This window comes from Notechis scutatus, chromosome 1 (genome assembly GCF_049901735.1).
Source record: "Notechis scutatus isolate UNSWTSFEM ecotype Mainland chromosome 1, rNotScu1.2, whole genome shotgun sequence".
NCBI classification, from domain to species: Eukaryota; Metazoa; Chordata; class Lepidosauria; order Squamata; family Elapidae; genus Notechis; species Notechis scutatus.
The window spans coordinates 69097464-69121154 of NC_142009.1; the positions used below are offsets into that span (position 1 = coordinate 69097464).

At 36.7% G+C, this 23691-nt stretch overlaps 1 protein-coding gene across 1 annotated transcript in view; it reads left to right on the forward strand.

Annotated features, from left to right (window-relative positions):
• Nucleotides 1–21223, forward strand: part of SMYD3 (SET and MYND domain containing 3) — a 334148-nt gene extending 312925 nt beyond the window's left edge. The window contains exons 11-12 of the mRNA XM_026669387.2: nt 16815–16923; nt 20584–21223. Coding sequence (XP_026525172.1) covers nt 16815–16923; nt 20584–20685 — 211 coding nt within the window. The 3' untranslated portion in view covers nt 20686–21223. The remainder of the gene's footprint in view (nt 1–16814; nt 16924–20583) is intronic.
• Nucleotides 21224–23691: the final 2468 nt, after the last annotated feature.

Consider the following 23691-nt stretch of genomic DNA (forward strand, 5'->3'; position numbering starts at 1 on the left):
TTCCCATCTTATTTATTCATTTATATTTGATTTATACCCGGCTTTTATATTTTACTGAGTAGTCATGGCTTCCATTCTTTATAATCCCACAAGATTCTTAAGGAATATATAATGCTGATTATTTAGGGCAGAAATGAGAGATCTACTGTCAATATCTTTCTGAACTAGTTAGTTAGTTAGTTTAATTTATTTCATGCCTTACTCCAAAGGACTTTGGGCAGCATACAAAACTTGAAAATCCATAAAAATGCACAAAACATCAAACCAAACAGCCTGATTAAAATAATCAGACACAATTACAAGTTTCAGCATCCCATATCATTGGCCATCCTGTGTAGAAATGCTTGGAACTGAAGTTTAGCTATCTCTAAGTGCCTGGTTTAGATTTATGATGAAAGAAATGCAAACTTTTTGAACTGAATGTGGTTGTTAACTTTTAAACTCTTTTAAATTTGGATCATACAATTACTGTGAATAGTTCTAATTAACACCATATTTTGAACCTGTTGTGCTATAATTTCTAATGTAAGAATTTTCCAAGACAAGCAAGCATTTCATCATGCTATTATAATCTCATCCATATGTGTCAAAGACACTAATAATGAATTATTGACTCTGCGTGTGTGTATGTGTCAATTTTTAAAGGTGAAAATAACTACTAGTGTGAGAGTTTCAACTTTTGGTTCAGCTTTAATTATGGTGACATACAGTAGACCAACAGCTAACTTGTATGACTTTAATAATTAATAGAAATTACAATTCAATATTCAACAAGAGGGATTATATTCTGCCCATGAAAAATGCTGCTGGTTAGCATATAGACTTGAAACCAGAGGTATTTTTATTGGGTATCTTACCTGAAGGATACAGTAGAGAATTGATATATTTGATTGTTAATGTTTTGACAGCAGTTAGAATTGTATTTGCTCAAAACTGGAAAAATGAAAAAATTCCAATAGAAGAGGAAGTGATAAAGAAAGTAATGGAATGTGCAGAGATGAGTAGATTGACATTGGCAATTAGCAAGAAGAAAAAGTATATTATAAAATATGGGATTTATATTACCAATGGTTAGATAGAAAAATACAAAAATGAAATATAATATAAATATAATACAATAATAATGATGTGTTATAATTGATTATTATAGAAGGAATTATAATATGAATTAGAACTTGTAAAAATTGAAGTTTGCTTGAAAAGAATAATGTGAATTTGCAATTAAAGTCTAATGATGATGTAATAATAATATAATATGACATGGAAAGTTATTAATATAATAGGAATATAAATTTAAATTTAAATAGGAAAGATTATTGATATTGTGCACAAGAAATATGTACCAACCGACACACTGTACAACTGAAAGGTTTTATTTGTTGTTTTGTGTTTGTGTTTGTTTATGTTTGTTGTTAAAAATAAAAAAAATGTGAAAAATAAAAGAAAATGCTGCTGGTTTGGCTATTGAATATAGAAGATTGTCTGGTTCTTTTGAAGATGGCTGAACTGAGGTTAGGATTTTTCCCATTGTAAATGGGAAATTGTTCATTCTTACTGCTGCTGGGACTGGTTTGTCCATTTCTGTGAGGTTTAGCACAGAAATTCTTATAATAAAATGCAAGGGAAAGTGTTGTGTTGGTCAATGTTAATATACTCAGCCAATCATCAATAATATTGCACCATTAATAAATCCATGGTTCAGTGGAGCTTATTCTTAAAATAGCCTGAACTGGAGACAGCATCTTTAGTTTCATCAGTTTTTGGATTCTAATGTAGGGTGGCTGTGGCATTAATGAAATAAAACAGGAGGATGTGATGTACTTGTGCTGGTTGATTGTTCCTACCACAGCCAGGAGATTAAGCACTCTCTTTGTGAAGCTATCATTCCTTTATACCTCAGTGAACAGAACGACTTCTGCAGAGAGCCTTGTTCCTGTTTGTTCGTTCACAGGCTGCCCACTTTGAACTTGTTAGGTCAGTAGCCTCACAGCTGTAAATCAGAGAGTGAAAGAGCTGCAAGTTTACTAGAGTGTGTTCAGAAGAAAGTCTGCTCCATGTGCAGTCAAACGTCCATCTCAATTGCTTTTGCATCTGAATGTCTCTCTAGTGTAGCTCCATGTCTGTTGTAAATCTGCACAAGCAGAGCAGAATTTGGACTGATTTAAATAAGCAACTGGTACATCTTTGATAGATCGTTTCAAAGGAGAACTCGGAAAAGTTACTGCGTGTGAGTTGGGCAGCCATGTAAATTTGTTTAATAATTTTTTTAAAAGCCTATTTCTTATTTTAGGCATGAAAATTTGTTTTATAAACTGATTTAATTAAAGTTACTGGATATCAAGCCTTATATGCATGCACAAACTCCTGTATAGTGATGGAAAGATGTGGAAATGAAGAATAATTTTTCAGAGTTATGACTATATGTGTCATAGTTCTATGCACTTCCTGTTTATAGAACTATCACATAAATTGTCATGAAACATGTGATAATTTATATGGTATATGACAGAAAAAAAGAATAATTTCTTGGAACAAGCATCCAGATCCAAAATTTCTAACTTCATTTTAAAAATGTTTGTATTTTTAAAATAGTTTTATATCTGGAAAACTGTATTAAAAATTTCTACCGAGAAATATCAGTCCATTTGTTCATCAACAAATTGAAGTCTTGCAATAAGACAGCGTTCCCCAAAATGCAAGATAACAAATGAAAAGCAAAATCATAGAAACATGCCAGAAATGAAACAAGTAGTTTATACTTATTAAAAAACTGAAATGTTCCTGAGCTGAAGAAATTTGTGGAAAAATACAGATAGACCTTGATTAACAACAGTAATTGGGACTGGAACATCATGTGTGATCACATTCCTTAGCAGTGGCAGAATCCATTGCCATCATTAATCAATGGTCATAGGTTGTTAAGTGAGGACCTCCTTGCAATTCTTGCTACCTCCCAACAAGCAAAGTCAGTGGGGAAGCCAACAGGAAGCCACAAGTCCCAGGTGGCTTACAAGCAGACTGATGGGTTGGTAAGTGATTGCTTCAACTTAGTGGGTAAGAGGCTGCTATAGCAATGCCAGGGTGAATGCTGCCAGGGGTGAGAGGACATACAAGCAAGTACTATGGTGCCGCAAAAGCACAGCTGGGCCAGAGGTGGATGCTACTGTGGACAGGAGGACAGGAAGGTTGCACACAACTCCAAAAAGACTACATGCAGTCATGGAAACAAGGCCTACAGCTGCCTTGTGAAGAGCCAGGCCAGGCACATGTTGTCAGCCACAGGAAGAAGATGATGAAAGCTGGAAACAGCTGTGACAGGATAATGGGGAATGGAAGGATTTATATTCCTTGCAGACAAATGACCAGCTGTTTACAAGGAATATAAAATCTTCCATTCCCCACCATCTAGTCAGAGCTGAAGAAGTTTCTTGGATGAGAAGCGAAACGTCTTCAAAGAAAAAACAAGAAAGTCCAGTTGCCTCCAGGGAAAAAAAATAGCACATTTGGGACATATAAGTGGAGAGTCAGAATCACATGATGTCATGCTTTATAGAAATGTTGCTTAGTGATGGAAATTTCAATTCTAATTACCATAGTTAATCAAGGACCACTATATTTTATTCACAAAATAAATGAAAATAAATGTTGATATCATTTGATCATTCAGACTTACTTTATGTATCAGCATAAAGCTCTGGTAAGATTCTCTGCCAAAAATTTTTGCAAAAATTAGGAAAATCATAAATACTTTTCCAATAGAAATGTAAGCTCCTTATTACTTGATTTAATATTTTGTTCTTAGCTGTGTGTACATAATATTGCTGGAGTCAAGAGACAAGATGATCAAAAATTATTCCAGAAGCATTTCAGGTAAACAGCTGGAAAATTAGAGCCCGGCCCAAAATAGGTAGAACAAAGCAGATAAAAGACTGCATTGAAAAAGGTCAGTTAGTGAAAATCAGTCAGAATCTAGTAGTGTGTTATGTATATATTCCACATCTTTTTAGGAATGTTTTGAGACAACCCAGGGTATACTAGCCAAGAAAAACCAATTGGCAAGCCTTCGTAGCTGGTGAAAGAATAAGATTTCTAACTAAGTGAACCTCAGTAACAATTCTTTGATTAATTATTACTTCTACAAAAATCTGAATGATCAAAAGATGGCAGCAGGAACCAGAATTTTTCTGCATTTTCTTCACTGTTCGTTTAGTGCTTGTTGGATTATTTTTGTCCAAATGTGATTATCATAGAAAGAAAGATTATTTGCGAATATCAATATTGGTGCTTGTGAGAATGAGACATTATATTACCATTAGTGGTGGGAATCTACCGGTTTGGCCCAGTTCTGGCATACCGGTAGCGCTGAAGATCGGTGGAGACTGAACCGTTTCTCTCTGAGGAGCTGCTGTTGGGCCCGCCCGCCTGCCTGCCCAGGCTCCCATACTGACTTTTATTTCCTGTTTTTGAAGTGCAGCTGCTTTGCGCGGCAGAGCAGATTGCCACGCGTCAGCTGCTGAAGTGACAGGAAGAATGCAGGATTGCAGGAGGTGAGTCAGGAAGTCTCTGCGCCTGTGCAAAGTTGTGTTTGATGCACATGCATGCCCACCAAGCCACACCCACCGAACCGGTGATAAACCGTTTTGAAATGCACCACTGATTACTATACTACAGAGTAGCAAAATTAGTTGCTTAGAATATGATTTGTTTCAGGTCTTAGAATATGGTTTGTTTCAGGTATGGTGATCTTTAAAGACCAATAATGAGAGTAATTTTAAAAGGATTATTGATAGGTTACTTCCATGGTGATTAGGGAAATATTTTGCATATAGGAACGATATCTTCACAATTCCTTCCTTCCTTTTTTTTACAAAAACAGGAACATGTGTACTTTCAAACTCAGTTTTAAACAAAGTAACAAGATAAAGTTAATTAGAAAGCATGGCCATTAAACTTAAAAAATATGAATGCAATAAAATCATATTCTGAAATTGGGTTTAATACTCGTTGCTATATTTTAGTCACTGTTAATATTCTGTCTAGACAGTAATAGTTTATGACGATTTAGATTTTTAGTATTTTATTTCAATTCTTCCTAAACTAGATTTAAGGCATTGAGGAATTTTTTCATAGTGTAGATTATGACTGGTTTCAAAGACATTAGAAGTCCCAGTTTTTTGAGAGCAGAGCTGCTATAATGGAAGCATTTACGGGTTCAGTATTCTTTGAAAACACACTGATTAATGATATCTAAGAATCTTACACAAAAAGACTTTATCTAACAGGTTTTTTATGCTTCTAAAGTTCTAAGCTATGGTTATAATGTTTTCAATAAGAGCTGATCATTCTGACCTGTTCTCTTAACATGAGTTATTTGTCCTACTCGGATTAATAACTTCACCTGTAGATAAAGCTCATCTAAATTGAAGGGCTACAGCAGTGACTGATGAGTGGGGAGAAAACTCTGTCACACTACCCAGAAGAAAATATTGCTGCAAGGGTCATTAGGGGGAACATCTTGGGAAAATTTCTCTTGATTTATAAACAAAGTAAATTCACCTTCCCCATCAAAGAGAGATTGGGAGTGCAGTTCCCAGAAATCCAGAAGTGTAATCCCCAGGGGTGTTCATTTGTAACATGTTGAACTAAACATCATAGCTGTCAGCAACTAAAAACATGAGCTATGCACTTCTTCTTTTCTTCAGTAACATTGATTATGCAAAATACATAGTGAATAATGGATTTATGGAGCTGCCCAGTTTGGCAAAACAGCTGAAGACATGGTGGCTCACATAAACAATTGCAACATGAACTTGTTCTAGGACGATACTGCTGTAAAATTAGTGACCATATGAATGTAATGTAACTCTTGACATAATTGTTTTATTGTTATGTAACTGACTACTGCCTTGTTAATGTTTTCTTATTTTGTGTTGTTTTAGTTTTGCTGGGATTTTATCATATTGTATTACTTTAGCAGCACATTATCAATTGTATTTTTACTTATTATATTTTTGTTCTGTGTAATGTTTTGGCTTGACTGGGAGTAACAGCAGTATGCAAATAAAATTATCAAATGGTTATTCTAAATTTAATACTTGGATTTGAGTAGCATATGCTTTTACTAAATTATTATTGTTGTAGTTACCCCATCCTAAAAGCTTTTAAACTTTTACTAATTAACTTTACTAAGAATCCACCCATCTCATTTCATTCACAAGCATTCTCAGCAAGTGAGAATCCTTCAATTAGCAACTGCAATTAAGTTAGTTTTTCCTTATTAGGATGCCCTGGTATGTAGGGCAAGATGAGAGTCAAGTGATAGATCTGCCATGAGGTTTCCAGAAATTTGAAGTAATAGCTCCCTTAGTCAGGGACTAGAGTTCTTGGGAAGAGGAAAAAGATTGACAGGGGAAACTGCAGAGGCCTTCATGAGTTAGACTGGACATCTTATGGCCTTATTTTATGCAGGTGGTCCTCGATTTACAACTATTTATTTAGTGACCATTTGTAGTTACAATGGCACTGAACAATTGACTTCTGACCTGTTTTCACACTTACAATCATTGCTGCATCCCCATGGTCACATGATCAAAATTCAGATGTTTGGCAACTGGCATGTATTTATGAGTTGCAGTGATCATCTTTTGTGCCCTTCTGACAAGCCAAGTCAATGGGGAAGCCAGATTCATATGACTAACTTAACTACTGCAGTGATTCACTTAACAATGGTGGCAAGAAAGGTTGTAAAATGGGGCAAAACTCAATTAACAAGCGCCTCCCTTACCAACATAAATTTTGGACTCAGTTTTGTCTGTAATCGTGGCCTACTTCTCTCTATGAGCGAGGTATTTTCATACAATCATTTTTCGAATCAGCTCGATGCAGATGTTCACCGAACTATTTGTATCTGTTTTACAAAATGAATCAGTACTGGGCAAAGTAATAGATACGAGCATCAGAAAAGAAAAGCATAACACGAACCCTGCAGCCTGCTTCTTATTCTAATTCTCATCTTTGCTCATGTTAAACTAGTTTACATATACTTGTTTAATCGCCTCCAGGTAAGAGGTCCATTTGAGACCCCGCCCCACCCCAGGCAAAAGCTGAGGTTGAGTTGATGTGAGGCCTTGATGAAATCTGTTGAAAAATCTACATTTTTTCCTGTGATTCTTTTTCCACAAAATAAACAGATTTTCTATATTCACCACCAACTGCAATTCAGTTTTTGACTTGGGATAGCTGTCTGTTTGTTATATTTCTTTGTGAATGTTCTTTGATTAAGGATGAAGCTGTGAAATGTTCAGATAACTAAAAGATAGAACAAAAGTTATAAAACAGCTTACTCTGCCTTTCATTACATAGTGGAAGGTTGTGTGAAAAGTTAATGAAAAAGTTCAGACTGTGAACTAAACCTTCTGGTTACATTTCTGTTATTAATCAGATGACTGATTGCTTTCCAGAATTTTCAAGAAAATACATTAGTTGCTATAGAAATCTAGCATATTAGAAGTATTCCTACATAATTTCTATTCTTGATGAAATAAATCTGTGTGGTATGATTGAGCCTGCAGTTTGTTTTCTACTTTGCCATGTTGTGTGTGAAGTTTCAGATTAAATTTATAAAAGACTACCTCTGAGCAGAGATTAACCATTTTATCAGCTGAGCTTTGTCAAGCACCTGCACACAATGAGTAGAACAGCAGGGCAGCTACTATGCAGGGACAAAAAATGATTTGGAAACAGCAGAATAAATTAAGTGAAATGGTAGCCAGAAGAGATACCAGAGGAAGAAAAAGAAAAGGGATTTTTAAAGAGAGGAGATGGGGAGAGATAAGAATGAAAGAGAATTTTACACTCAGAAAGACCACTTGAAAGAAAAAAAAGATGATAAGAAATCAACAAACTGCAGTAGGAAAAGCTGTCTTGTAAGGTTCTTAAATTTGGTTTTTACTTAGTTGGATCAAAAGTAAACAGCCTTCTAGTTTATATAGAACAAACAATACCAAATGGCACAGGAAAATAGTGATATCTTTTTTGGCTTTCTCCAGTATGCTTCAGCTACACAGCGTTAAAAATCCATTAGAAGGTCTCTGATATCTGTATTTGACTCACAATGAACCATCTGAACTTCTTGTCCCATGGAAGCTTCTGTGTTTCTGTAAAAAAAAAAAAAAAAGAGCAACCGTTATTAGTATCTCTTCCAATCCAGAATGCTCAGAGTGAGTTCAGAGTCCAGGGTGACAATATACCATTGTTAGAAGCTCTGTGCCATGCTGCTCAGTCCATTAATTGGTATTAAAAGTATCCATTAACTGAATATTATGTGAAAGATAAGCGATCATGTAGTTATAATAGTATAATAAAAGTAAAAAGTGTCCATTAAAAAGTTGGACTGTAAAAATGTAGGTATTTTTATAAGAGTGCATTGGTCACTTACCTAGACGCATTATTTAATCAAGATAAACAATATATAAGTATCCAATAATTACTATGTAAATGTATACTTCTTGATGATATCGGAAAAAAACCCTCTATTTTATTTATTTTTGAATTCTTGTAGGGTTTGTATATGCCCTGCAGAGCAGACTTAGTGGACAGATTATAAAAGACTATCAAACTAACTTCTATTGACCTCACCCCATTCCTAAGAGGTCTTTAAGGGGGGTGCATAAGTGCACAATTGTGCCTATCATCCCTGTCCTATTGTCCCCAATTATTAGTTCCTATTTCTTATATTTAAACTTACGTTTATTCTTATTTCTATTGTATTGTAAGCTTTTGACAAAATAAATGAATAAATAAAATAAATAAATAAGATTACAGGTAGTCTTTGACTTATGACCACAATTGAGCCCAAAATTTATGTAACATTGATTAAGTGAGTTTTGTCCTATTTTACAACTTTTCTTGCCACAGTTGTTAAGTGAATCACTGCTGTTAAGTTAGTAACACCAGTTGTTAAGTGAACCTGGCTTCCTCGTTGACATTACTTGTCAGAAGGTCACAAAAGCTGATCACATGACCCCAGGATGCTGCAACTGTCATAAATATGAACCTAAATACATATAAATATGAACATAAATACACAACTCGATCAGGGCATAGCAATAGGCGCAATCTACATAGACTTCTGTAAAGCCTTTGATTCAGTGGTACATGACAAACTACTCCTAAAACTAAAATCTTACGGTATCTCTGGACACTTGCATAACTGGATAGAAGCATTCCTGTCAAACAGACAACAAATGGTCAAAATTGGGAGCATCCTATCAAATTCTGTACCTGTCAACAGTGGTGTCCCCCAAAGCACTGTTCTAGGACCAACTCTTTTCATACTCTACATAAATGACCTCTGTGATTATATCAAGAGCAACTGCGTTCTCTTCGCTGATGATGTAAAGCTATTCAACACCACAGACAATTCTGCTACCCTTCAAAAAGACCTCGACTATGTATCAGAATGGTCAAACAAATGGCAACTTCAAATCTCAACAAATAAATGCTCTGTCTTACATATTGGCAAAAAAAATCAGAAAATAAAATACAGGCTGAATAGTCAAGACCTTATTGATGATCCAAACTCTGTCAAGGATCTTGGAGTACTCATCTCTAATGATCTAAGTGCTAGAGCCCACTGTAAGTACATAGCCAAAAAGGCATTAAGAGTTGTTAACCTAATCTTACGTAGCTTTTTCTCTGGTAATATTACACTACTAACTAGAGCATACAAAACATTTGCTAGACTAATATTCGAATACAGCTCATCAGTCTGGAACCCACATTATGCATCTGCTATTAACACAGTTGAGAAAGTCCAGAAATATTTTACAAGAAGAGTTCTCCACTCCTCTTCTCATTGCAGAATACCCTATGCCACCAGACTTGAAATTCTAGACCTAGAAAACCTAGAACTACGCCGCCTTCAGTCCGATCTTAGTATAGTATATAAAATCATACATTACAATGTCCTACCTGTCAATGAATACTTCAGCTTCAACCATAACAATACAAGAGCAAACAATAGATACAAACTCAAGGTTAATTGCACCAAACTTGATTGCAGCAACAGGGTGGTCAATGTCTGGAGTACTCTACATGACTCTGTGGTTTCTTCCCCAAACCCTAAAAACTTTAATGTTAGACTTTCTACTATTGACCTCACCCCTTTCCTAAGAGGTTGTAGGGGCGTGCATAAGCACACCAACATGCCTACCATCCCTGTCCTAATGTTTCTTTTATTTTTCTTATATGTATCCATGTATTCATAACTATGTTTTTACTTATACCTATTATCTTGTAAGCAATTGACAAACCAAATAAAATATAAAATAAAAAGTTGCCAAGCATCTGGATTTTGATCACATAACCTTGGGGATGCTGCAATGGTCGCAAGTGTGAAAATCGGTCATAAGTTTCCTTTTTCAGTGCCATTGTAACTTTGAACAGTCACTAACAACGAACTGTTGTAGGTCAAGCACTACCTGCATAAGATTTCAGTATGGAAAAACCACACATGAGGGTCACCGCAGACAATACAAACACCATCCCTCATCACTTATGCCTTGACTGATGTTTACTGGCTGATCTCGGATAAGAATCAAAATGTACAGTATGCATCTTGTTTCTCTTTTGGTTAAGCATCCAGTGTCAAAGGAAAGAGCACAACAATAGCCCCAAATGACAAGTCAGCCAAAATGTCAAGCTTGAAAGCATATGAAGTAATGAATATAGAGTATCTTATTTCAAAACCCACACCAAAATAGACCAAAAGCAGTTTTCCTGACTTTTGCTTTCAAGAAAATTATAACAGATTTAACAGATAATCAGAGTTGGAAGGGACCTTGTAGGACATCTAGTCCAACCCACCACCCAAGCGGGAGACCCTACACCATTTCTGACAAATGGCAGTATTTGAATATTTGAGAGGCTGTCACAAAGAAAAGGGAATTAACTTATTTTCCAAATCACTGGAAGGCAAGACAAGAAACAGTGGATGGAAACTAATCAAGGAAAGAAGCAACCTGGGATTAAGGAGAAACTTCTTAACAGTGAGGACATTTAAACCAGTGAAACAGCTTGTCTACAAAAGTTGTGGGTGCTTCATCACTGGAGACTTTTAAGAAAAGGCTGGACAGCCACCTATCTGAAATGATATAGGGTCTCTTTTGTTGATGTTTTTTGTGACTTGATTTGAAGAACAGAGGTAATTTAATATTTTCCCATTTTGAATGATTTAATATAAATGGGCAGTGATAAATGTAATTATTTATTTATTTTTCCTTCCCCAATGATGCATGCTGTGGATTTTTACTACAAGCAAAACTTAGAGTCTCCTTGGTCAAGCAATTAGAAAATGTTAAGTCTGTAAGGTGAATACATCCCAAAAACCTCAAACTCCAGGTACAATTACTAGATTTCTTGATCTTTTTATCTGTATCAAGCATGACCAATGATCACATTAGCTAGAAGATTAATGAATCAGATAGGAGAAGGCTGACTTACCTCAATAATACAAAGCAGCTGCAGGGTATCATTACATCTACAGTGGTAAGTTGATAAATGCTTATTTCTAAATGTGAAAGCATAGCTTAAGTTCATATTCTTGCTCTTCAACCTGGAATTAACCTCAGCTTCCATTACAAATATAAAATGCATTCATTAAAACAAAACAAAACAAAAATTCTCCAGTTAAGAAGTTACAGTCCATATGACCTTGGTAGCCAATCAGAAGATTTTAAAAGAAATTTATTTCTTGATTTTTTTCCCCACTAGTATCCTATATGGCAAATTCAGAGTTTATCTTAGTTGATATTTTATAGATTTTACTTTTCAACAGATTCACAGAATATAAAATTATAATAAAACAAATGCCTATAAAACATAACTAGTTTGGCATTAATCCCAACAAAATTGACATTAAAGTCATTATAAAATAATAATGTAGCTTCATTCTGTTTAGTATGATCAATTTAATAATTATTAACAGAATTCAAAGCATTGGAAAAAATGTGGCAGGATATTTGTCATTTGAAAGCCACTCAATAAAAAAGTTCAAAGAAAATAGTTTAGAACAAGAATGGACATATAGATGTAGATGTAGAAAGAATTTAGACAGGTAAATCATGAACAGCAGGGACAAATAATTAGTAGTGGCCCTATAATAATGGCTACTTAGGATCATTTTTAGTGTGGATAACATTTAATTGTTTAATGGAGTTCAAAATACATTTATGAATAAATAGTAATCATAATTATGAAGTTAGAAATAATACTGTTTTAAAAAGAATCCATTTGTCTTACATGAAAAAATAAATTGTAAATATGATACTAATGTCCCTAAGAGATTAAATGAATTCCAGCATTAAAAATGGTGCAATAATGTTTGGGGTATTTTGCATTTCTGTTGTTGCTGGATTCCAATTCACTATTTAAAATGACTGAACCTATGTTTTGGATACTATGGCAAGAATGTGTAATTCCTTTTACTGTTCAGAATTTAGGAACATTTTCCCAAACTTCAGTAATGGTAATTTAAATCAGATAGATCTCAGATAATTTTCTTCACATCTTGTCTTTTGGGGTAGTTTTTAAGGCCAAACAATCCCTTGATGTTCCAAAAGTGTTTTAGCATTTGACACTGTGTATATTTAAATGTGTCACTCACACATTGTGGGGGGAAATAAGGAAAGATAGGAATGTTGTTCCAAGATTATACACTCTTTGAAGATTTTGCCATCTCTGTTCCTCATGTTAGTCTAATAATTGCACTTTGAAGGCATGTAACAGAGTTGAGTGTGTGCTACTTATAGTAACAACCAGCATTGATTTGCTGTCAGAGAACATAATGAATGCCAAGGTTATTGTTACATTGTTGCTAAAGTACATCTTCCTTTGAATTACTTTCTTTCCAGTTTGTTCCTTTTATTGTATGTTACTCTATTTCCTATTCTGGACCTGAGTTTATTTTAAATTTGCACAGAGTTCATAGATATAGATGTAGCAGTACAAAATGTTCTCTTGGCTATACCAAAATACTGTTATTATCCTGATATTTACAATAGTGATATCAGAATTACTTCAAATTCTACTGACATCCTCCTCCTCCTGCTCTTCCACCTCCTCATCCCCAATACTTTGACATGGCTGTGGAGCTTTTGTACCCTGAGGAAGATGAGAGTTATGCCAGAGGTTCAGTCATACTAGACAGATCTTATCAGAGGAACCAGATGAAGTGCTTCTTCCATAGATTGCCACTCAGGAGGGTATGTTCTGGATCATATCAGTTAAAGACTTCTCACTGATGGGATCCAGGAAGAAAGTCTTCTTCGTTGTTGCTTCCACCCATTGGGACATCTTACTTCCAGCGTGAGGCAAGGCCCCACTCTTCTGGCCTTCTGAAAGAGTTGTGAATTCTTGCTCTGTCAATTGGCAGAGGAGGCCTGAGTGGGGTGCAACTCTGGGGGTGCTCTGCAATGGTTATAAGTGGTCAGTATGTTTGGTAACTACTGCATGTAAAGCAGTGTCTGTAAATACTTCCCTTACAAAGACTTGATGCAGTTTGCATGGATGTTTCAAGGTGAGAATACTGCAGAATTGAAAACAGGGGACCATCCCTCATTCTATTACAGGTAGTCCTTGACTTAACTACCACAGCTGGGACTGGAACTTCTGTCACTAAGCAATGTAGTCATTGAGATGGGTATGCCTGATTTTATCACCTTTTTTGACCACAATTGTTAAACAAACCACACGGTCATTAAATGAATCCAGGCTTCCCCCATTCACTTTGCTTATCAGAAGCCCTCTGGGAAGGTTATAAATAGTGATCGCATGACCCCAGGATGCTGCAGCCATCATAAATGCATTCTGGTCCTCAAATGCCCAAATTTTGATCACCATATGTGATCATGAGGAGGCTGCAACAGTTGTAGGTGTGAGGACTGGTCATATGTCACTTTTTCCACCACTTTTGTAACATTGAACAATTGTTAATGCATGGTCATAATCTGAGGACTACCTGTACATGTTTTACAGTGAACTCTTTTTCTGTTGTCCCTTAAATTTGACTAATTCTTAGTCAGTTTCAATAGTCAATAATTATATTCTTAGATACAATATATTCCTAACTGCTGACATGAGATTCATCGTTTCATTATAGTTCTTCTTGTTTATGACTATATGTTGTTAAACATGAACTGGGATGAGAATTGTGGCCAGTGATGAGCTACTCGTGGTACTTTCTCTTAGAGCAGTGATGGCTAACCTTTTTTGGCTCCCTGCGCGCTCACATGCCAGCAACCAGAAGGCAATGTGTGTTGTCCCCCCCCCACGCCCCCTGCGCATGCGGGCATGCCCCCCACATGGCATGAATCTCTGTGCATGCATGCATAATCCTCTGTGCACCCCACGCATCTCTGTGCATGTACGCATGTTTCCCGTGCCCCCCACGCATGCATGCCAGATAATTAGCTGGTGGGCGGGCGGCACGTGCACATGCAAGGCTCTTCCGGGGGTGGGGCTCTTCCAGGTGACATCTGTGCCGGCAGAAGTGGCTCTGCATGCCACTTCCGGCACACATGCCATAGGTTTGCCATCATGGTCTTAGAGTGTGAGAGCCAGTTAAACTAGTGATAGCACTATATTCCTTCATTCTATTAGATACCTTGACTTGACTGGAAACCAATATATATCTGAAATATATTTGAAAGCTTAATCTTTTAACTATGTATGTCAGCTTCTTTTTACTTTTCTGAGATAGCCTTAAGATTCTAGTGTTTTGGGAGCTGAACTTAAGTATGTCATTAACAAATTGAACTTTCCCCATGCTATCTTCTTTTTGAAATTCAGTGGGACCCAGCTGTTTGGACATTCCTTCTCATTTCTCTTCCCAGAGAAGACAAAGAAATTGTTACCATATGTCCCATGCAAAGAATCTTCAAATGATTTTAGAAACATTGTTACAGAAAGTAATACCAGGCACCTATTTTAGATGTCAGATTTAAAGCTAATGAAAAGCCACTAAGCCCATGCATGGAATAAGTACATAAATCAGCCCAATAAAACAGCTTTGTAAATATTTATGTTCTCTGTACACTCCATTTCATGCTTGTTTCCTTTACCTTCACCTCTTGAATTTCCTGTTTTTAGATTATGCCTATGAATGGCTTTAGTTATCAACCTGACATTGCTTAATTAGTTACTACTTCCTCTGGTATCATTTACCTTAATCCTAAATCTTTACAGACTCTTAAGTACCTTAGGAGTTGGATGCATTTTTTAAAGAAGTCTCAGTGGAACTGATGTGGAAGGACCCTGCAGGATCAATTTCCTGCTGGAGAGAATGGCTGGGCAGCCTGGCAAAAGGCCAGTCAGCACTCTTGGTGAAAGAGCTCAGGAAGCCATCTTCTTGACTTTCCAGACATCAGTTGCTGTTACTTCAAGTGGCTTTATGCTCAATGGCCCAGGTTGTCAGCCATTCTTGTTTCTCTGAGGCAGGGGAATAGCAACATTTATGAGGACAAGATATTTGAATGGGGGTTGGCAGAATCTAAACAAAGAGAAGGCCATTTTGGGAAAGATAACATTAGGCTTGATTTTAAATTATTTGTATGCATGTTTCTCACCTCTGAAAAAGTTGGCAAGCCATGCTTTGCCTTGCCTGCTTATTCAGAATAATTTAATCTGCCTAAAACATCTGTTTCTCCCAGAAAATAATGGTTAAAAAGGCACATTGGACATGACTACTATGTGTAGGAATTTATTTGTAGGAATAGTTATCATGTTTCCAACAGTATTCAGGAATCCTAATAGCACCACTGGTTTTATTGTATTCCTATTGTAGAAGGCTGAAAATGTACTACTTTCTGGAATCCAGTTATTGGATTCATATTTGAGGAAAGAAAAGAGACTTTATAGCCCACATCCATCTCTTCTGCTACAACAGGTTTCTTGGGCCTCATGGTTTCCAACTTGGAGTGGGCAAGCTGTGATTAATTATTTCCTGTACGTGTTTCTCTGTGTGCATGGTCTGTTTTGAAGGGACAAAATCAATGTCTTCACCTTAAGAATGAAGAGTTTTTTCCTTTCATTTCCACCACACCGCCCCCAAATTGGCTAAACATTTCAGTTCTACCCAGTCCATGGATATCATCCATTGCAGCTAAATTCTCTACACTTTTCAGCCAGGGAATTAATTGATTTTAAGAAAAGTGCATCTTTCACCACAAACATTACTCCCATCTTTGACCGAAAGCATCTTTCCTGCCTGGTACATATCACCCTGTCAAGGCCATTGCCCTAATTCCCAGAAATTGTGTCTGGAAGATGCCAGGATAGGAAAGGCTGGCTTCCATAGGGCAAATGAATTTCCCCTAATCACATTTGCATATTTTATGAGTCACATGTTAGGAAGTATAAGTCCCAAATAACTCACAAGGTTAAAGCTCAGGCAGCTTTTGGGAATATGAAGGTTCAGGTCCTACACAGAAAAAAAATACTAGTGAAAATGGCATTGCCCCCATGATAGTAAGACTGAATGCTTCTTTATTGGCTATTACATTGTCTCAGGAAGGTGGGGAATCCTACCCTTGTCACTTTCTAACAGGATAACATAAGAACTGTTCCAAGACTAAAAATAATAATTAGTTAACAACCCCTCAGTATTTCACCCTCCTCGACACTGGCTAATTTTCCCCAATACTCATTAAAATCCACAATGGCTTTGTAGTCCTACTCAAATGGCTCTCCACTGAGGCAGGAACAGTGAAGGTGAGAACTGACAAATGGCTGTAATTTTCTTCCTGTCCTTCTTTCAGGTTTTATTATCCCGGCTTCCATCCTTTGAGGGCTATCCAGATGATGAGAGTGGCCAAGTTGCAGTGCCACCAGGACATGTCCTCTCAGGCCCTTGAAACTCTGAAACAGGTCAGTTTTGCTCACTAGTTCTACATTCTCTTTCCTCCTAATTATTTCTCCTTGACTGCATTTCTACAACCTCCCTGCTCACCTCACTTTCCACATGTCAGTCAGCAAGCACTCTCCCACTTTTTTATATCTACACCAGCCCCTGAGGCAATGGCTACAAAGTGAGTTGCTTACAGTTTCCAGGAGAGACTTACTTTAATAGCAGTGGTTGGTAATTACTGTTCAGTATCTGAGGGGGTGACATTAATCAGCCGAAACCTTGAATGGCAAATAGCTATTAAGTTGGATGAACAAGAGACTGTTTCAGTACCATAATCTGCTTCTCCTTTTTAAATATTGATCATGTTCTGCATCTCACTGAATGGCGAAGGTAAGGTAAATAGTAGTGAAAATGCTTCCTTTGATCATGAAGTAGTAAGAATTCTGAAATTCACCTGAAATATTTGGGATGGAATGCTGATGAAAATAATAAAGAGGACAATCAAAATCCGGGTGCATTAAGTCGTGAGCACCTTTAATTCAGAGCTGACCGCTGCAAGGAATGTGTATTATTAAAAGGAAGTTTCTTTATATGAATTATTTGTAAGCCAGTTCAGAATAGCAATACATTTTATATACATAATCTGCTCATCATTATTGAAAGGACATACATTAGTAACTAACTTGTTTCTGAAAGCAGTACATGTTTTCCAGTGATGATTATTTATTTTGTTAACAGTTTATTCTGCTCGATAGCATTCTGAAACCAAATCTGTAAAAGTACTTAAACAAAATAACTTCCTGTGGAAAAATAAGTTACCATAGGTAATTAAATCTATTAGTTTGTTTAAACTTTAAAACATATTTGGGGAGAGAAAGTAATAAGATTTTAGTTATGTCACATAAAACAAGTTGGTTGCACATGAATGGTGTCCTATATATATATAAGTTCATTCATTGCATGCTGACCTGAACCTGTCTCAGCTGGCTGCTCCTTATTTGGAGTTTCTTCTAAATTTGTGATAGATTTATAAAATGTACAAGACCTTCTGGAAATGTCACTGTATATATAAAATATATTTGCTCGAGTTACATAGCTTTGTGACAGGTGCCTTATGTAATTCCCCAACTGATTCTTTGTTAAGTTTCACACATTGTAGTTTAAGTTCCAGTTTCTTGTTTAAGGATGTAAAAAAAAGTTTCTAAAATTCAACTAAACCATTACAATGCTTTATCTGAGATTGAGCACCAATTGTTATCAAATTATTTTTATGCTCCTGTCCTATTTGTTAAGCTTCTGGCCTTTCTCTCACTGAGCTTAAGATGGTGTGTTTTACACCCAGTGATGGGATTCAATTTTTTTTACTACCGGTTCTGTGGGCGTGGCTTGGTGGGTGTGGCAGGGGAAGGATACTGTAAAATCTCCAGTCAGAGGTGATATTTGCCAGTTCTCCGAACTACTCAAAATTTCCACTACCGGTTCTCCAGAACTGGTCAGAACCTGCTGCATACCACCTCTGTTTACGCCCCATTACAAATAATCATTTAAGAATTAGCAGCATTAAGCCATACACTTCTTACATGTATATATGTGCGCACACGCATGCACAGATGTACACATATAAATACAAGGGTTTTTTGAAGTAATTGCCAAAGTAGTTTAGGGGTTAAGATGTTAGACTACTAATTGCGAGATTGAAATTCCAATGCTACCTTGGGCATAAATGCCCATTTGGTGGCATCTATGGTGGCATAACCTATATTGATCAGCATGACAAATTACAATCCATAATCTTCAGTGAAGATGCCTTCATGCTTCAGCAGATTGATTCAGAATAATAGTAGTAATAATACTAACAATAATAATATTCTTGAAAGCTGATTTAGAGGTGTAAATATCTGTGATAGTTATAATTAAAAAATAAAATTTTGGTTAATTTCGTGTTATTTCATAACTCTTATTTCTTTCACATTTAATTGAGTTTGACATCTAGTAGCTTCATTTAATAGAATCGTTGAATTCTAAGTCTGATATGGTATTACTGAGTGATCATTTCACTGCATCCCTGGAAGGTAGCAATAGCACTTAGACTTATATACCGCTTTACAGCACTTTACAGACCTCTCTAAGCAGTTTACAGAGTCAGCATATTGGCCCCAACAATTTCAGTCCTCATTTTACCAACCTCGGAAGGATGGAAAGTTGAGTCAACCTCAATTCTGGTGAGATTTGAACTGCCAAATTGCAGGCAGATGGCAGTCAGCAGAAGTAGCCTGCAGTACTGCATTCTAATCACTGCGCCACCATATCCATCCATATCAATGTTGCAGTCTAGTTTTGCCTGTAAGTAGAAAAATAGCTTCCTGGCACACCTTCTGGAGATTAAATTACTTTTTATCTTGGTGTAATTACTGTTCTTCATAAATCCTACACTAAACTGTAACCTCCAAAGACTCCCTACAGCTAAAAGATATTTTAATTATAATTTTTCAAACTTCAAAAGATCACTTTGGTTATCCAAAATAGACAAAGGGCAGATTTTATGTTTTGATACTAATAAGATCCTAAAAAACCCTCTGCAAAGTGTACAGAAAAATTGAGGAAATCAGGAAGACGTTTAGCCTCCAATAATTTTATATCACACAATATTCCAAGACTACTTGAAATGATTGGAAAGCTGTAAGAATGCAGTAAGTCTTCCACTGAGACATTAAGCTCTTACCCCCAAAGTGTGTATATTCCCCCAATATTAGTACCCTGCTACAAAGGGACATAACCCAGATGTATCTGCCCCAGAATGACAGGCATCCCTTTCCAAATAGATTCCATTTGACCTGGTTCCTTCCAGCTTGCCACATGCATTATTTACTGTATGTGTGATATGAATAACATGAGCATGGCCTTCCTATGCATCCTAAGAAGCCTTCATGTAATTGAAGGATAAAGTAGAAACCGAAACAATTTCCTCAATATCCTGGCCTTTGCTTTGGAGCCCATTAGCATGACGGACTTTGCTTTCTCCTTTCATCATGACTGAGCAGAAGCGAGGCACATTTGCATACCACTACATGTGTCTCTGATGTTAGGTATCCTGTTCAATCCAAATGCAAATTAGACATAAATGAATGTGCTGGGCTTTTACTTGCACTTCCTTATCAATTACCTAATGAGTTTTATATTCTTGGAGAGAGAAGCAGTGGGTTTTTTTTTTTGAGTATCCTATTAATTTGCTCAGGGTAGCTCATGGTTAAGTTCTTTCATTATTTGGCACTGTTCGTTCTACAGATCTCAACGCTAACTGAAACCTTTTTAGATCATGGAGGAAAACACAGCAAGGCCAGTTCCATAATGCTGCTCTTATACTACTAAGCTGAATTACCTTGAAAGGTGCACATGTTTAACCTAAACGTATCCCAAGTCACATGTCATTTTAAAATGTCATTTTAAAATGTATAGAGGCCAAGAAAACTAGCATTCAGAGCAGCAAATTCCATAGCAATCTGGATAAACTGGCAGAAAAGAGGTTGCATTGTTATGGAGTATATGAAGAGGCAAGCTGCAGTAACAATCAATAGCTAGCAAAGTTGCAAAAGTTGTTTTTTAGAAATAAAATATTCCAGATGGAGATATTTAGAGGCATACCATCAAGCATAACAAAATGTTTTTCTTCTGCATTTTAGACTTACGATCTTATGAAAGTGACTCATGGGACAGAGCACAGCCTCACGCAGGACCTGATGATACTTAAAGAAGAGTGGGAGGCTGGCATGCTATTAAAATGAAGATGATGTGCAAGACACAATCTCGCAGAAGGACAACAAAAAGGAGACTCCGAAGAAAACAAGTATCTTCTTCAACCAAACATATGGCAGTAAAATCGTCATATGTATTGAGAGTAGATGATTTCCTTTGATCTGAATACTGCAAGAAAAGTAGTCTGGTTGTTTTGTTATGTAATCTGCACATTATTACTTTTGCTAATTCTCCAAATGAAATTTTTCAACAATCAACTGCTTCCTACTGAGAAGTGGTTTGAAAAGGCACCAGGAAAACCACTAAGCTACAATTTGATTATAATTGAAAGTATAGAAAATGCTCATTTGTATAAGTGCATTATTAGATGGGTACTCATGCGTCCAAATACATTGCAGGTATTTGAATTTAGTTTCATCAGTGTTCTTTTATCCTATACTAAATTGCTCCCTCTTCTTTGAAGTGTTGTCATTTCCAGGTATGCAGTGATTTGTTTTGTTTATTTTAGATTTCTTTTTACCCCACTTTTATTGAATTTTTTATAAATAACTCAAGATGATGAACATACCTAATACTTCCTTCTCCTGTTTTCCCACAACAACAACCCTGTTAGGAGGTTGAGAGAGAATGACCCAGACCAAAGTCACCCAGCTGGCATTCATGCCTAAGGCAGGACTAGAAATCAGTTTCCTTGCATTCCATAATCCTTGTATATTTGCTGCGTAGCACACTTATTGTTAGATTATTAATTGTGGAAACTGCAGGTACAATTGAGATGCAAATTTCTAGCAGTGTCATTTGTTAGCTGTTCTGAGTGATTCTGCCCTGAGTGATGGATCAGCATCAGAGAAGGAGGAGAGAGGGAGGGAGACATATCGGCAGAATCAATTTATTCCCAAATACTTCGCATTCTTCCCATCTAGTAATACTGCAGTAATGTTATGCCCCCAGATACAAAAGTTCTCAGAATGTCAATCAGCCAACAATTGCAGCTCTCTGTATGTTTCCTACTGAAGACATTCCATTAAAAGGGGAAGCTCTTATTTCTGAATAAATATACCTATAATTGTTAGTGAATTTGTCTTTCCAACACTAAGTTCTCAGTCTTGCATTCTTGTCCAATTTTGTCCATCTTGTCCAAGAAGATGCATTTATATGCATTTATTTGAGGAAAAATAGGCTAGTTCTTACCAGATAGGAGAAAATACCTACATGATTCCTTTTCTGAGCAATGTTCTTTCTAGATTTGACTTGAAGCAAATCTCCAGGAGAGCAGATATTCTCACAACAGAGTTTCTAGTATTGAACAATCCTGTGACTGAACTTGACATTGTACATGATTAGAAACTGAATCTTAGATTCAGAAGAATGTGAAATACATCCTGGAAACTGCAGTGTAAAATGCATGTTCTGAAGGCAGATCATTGCTTGCTTTAAACAAGAACATTGCTATGTACTTTATTCCCCTCCCCCCTTCCTTCCTCCATCCATTTTCTCACTTAAAATGTACACTTCAAACCTGCCAGACAAAATCTGCTCACTTAAGCTTCAGTCCTCTGAAAAGAAAGCTGTAGCTCATTAGTCAAAGACATGCTTTACATGTGGGAGGTCCTGGGTTCAATTTCCTGGCATTTTCAGGAGCACCATGAAAACTTCTTGCCAGAAACTCTGTAGGGATTTGTTAGCATTGATGTTGCCTAGCAAGATGGCTCAAGATTTTCACTCAAGTATCAGGCTGTTTGAAATCAACTCTTGGAAGGATTCCAACTTTTTGACAAGAGTTAAATTTTGGGGGCCTTAATTTGTCATTCTTAAATGTCATGTCCATTCAATCAGTAATTTGAAAGCATTTATGACAATACGATGAAAATACATTTCAGGGGAAATGAGCACTCTGGACATAATTTAGAGTGGCAACTCACAAATGCCAATACAGGAGTGTCATCTCTTCTGAACTTTTGAGTGAGATACAGCAAAGGAAGTTTCATGCACATCCCTGGCCCAAGATATGCACACCTCTTCTGGCCGTGGAGCAGAGTGCGATAGAAGATTGGGTTATGTCAGCCACCCCGTCATAAGCATATTTCTTTTTAGCATAATAAACATAATTAGGAGAAAAACCCAGATTGGGTTGTGTATGACCGCACTTGACATGCCAATAATTGCATGTACATTTAGTCTTCGACTTACAACCATTCGTTTAGCGACCAAACTCACAATGGCACAAAAGAAAGTGACCTACAACCAGTCCATCATAGTGTTTGCACAATCAAATGATCAAAATTTGGGCATTTGCAACCAGCGTGTATTTACAATAATTGCAATATCTTTGCGATCATTGTTTGTGACCTTCCCAGCTGGCTTCCAACAAGCAAGTCATTAAGATTTGCTTAATGACTGCATGATTTACTTAACAACTGTAGTGAAAAATCATAAAATCATGCACAACTCACTTAACAACAACCTTAATGGAAATTGTGGTCATAATTGCGTCATAAGTTGAAGATTATTCTATGCAGTTGATGTACATCCTTTGGAGAGGTTCGGAGAGAAGATCAAGGGAGGTACTAATACCACTCTATAAAGCCTTAGTAAGACCACACCTAGAGAGTACTGCATCCAGTTTTGTTCACCACATTATAAAAAAGATGTTGAGACTCCAGAAAAAGTACAGAGGAGCAACCAGGATGATTAGGGGACTGGAGACTAAAACATATGAAGGATGGTTACAGGAACAGGGCTTGGCTAGTCTAGTAAAGAGAAGGACCAGGGGAGACATGATAGCGGTCTTCCAATATTTGAGGGGCTGCCACAGGGAGGAAGGGGTCAAGCTATTTTCTAAAGCTCCTGTAGGCCAGACAAGGAATAATGGATGGAAACTGAACAAGGAGAGATTTAACCTGGAAATAAGGAGAAACTTTCTGACAGTGAGAACAATCAACCAATGGAACAGCTTGCCCTTGGAAGTTGTGGGAGCGCCATCACTTGAGACCTTCAAGAAGAGATTGGACTGCCATTTGTCAGAAATGGTGTAG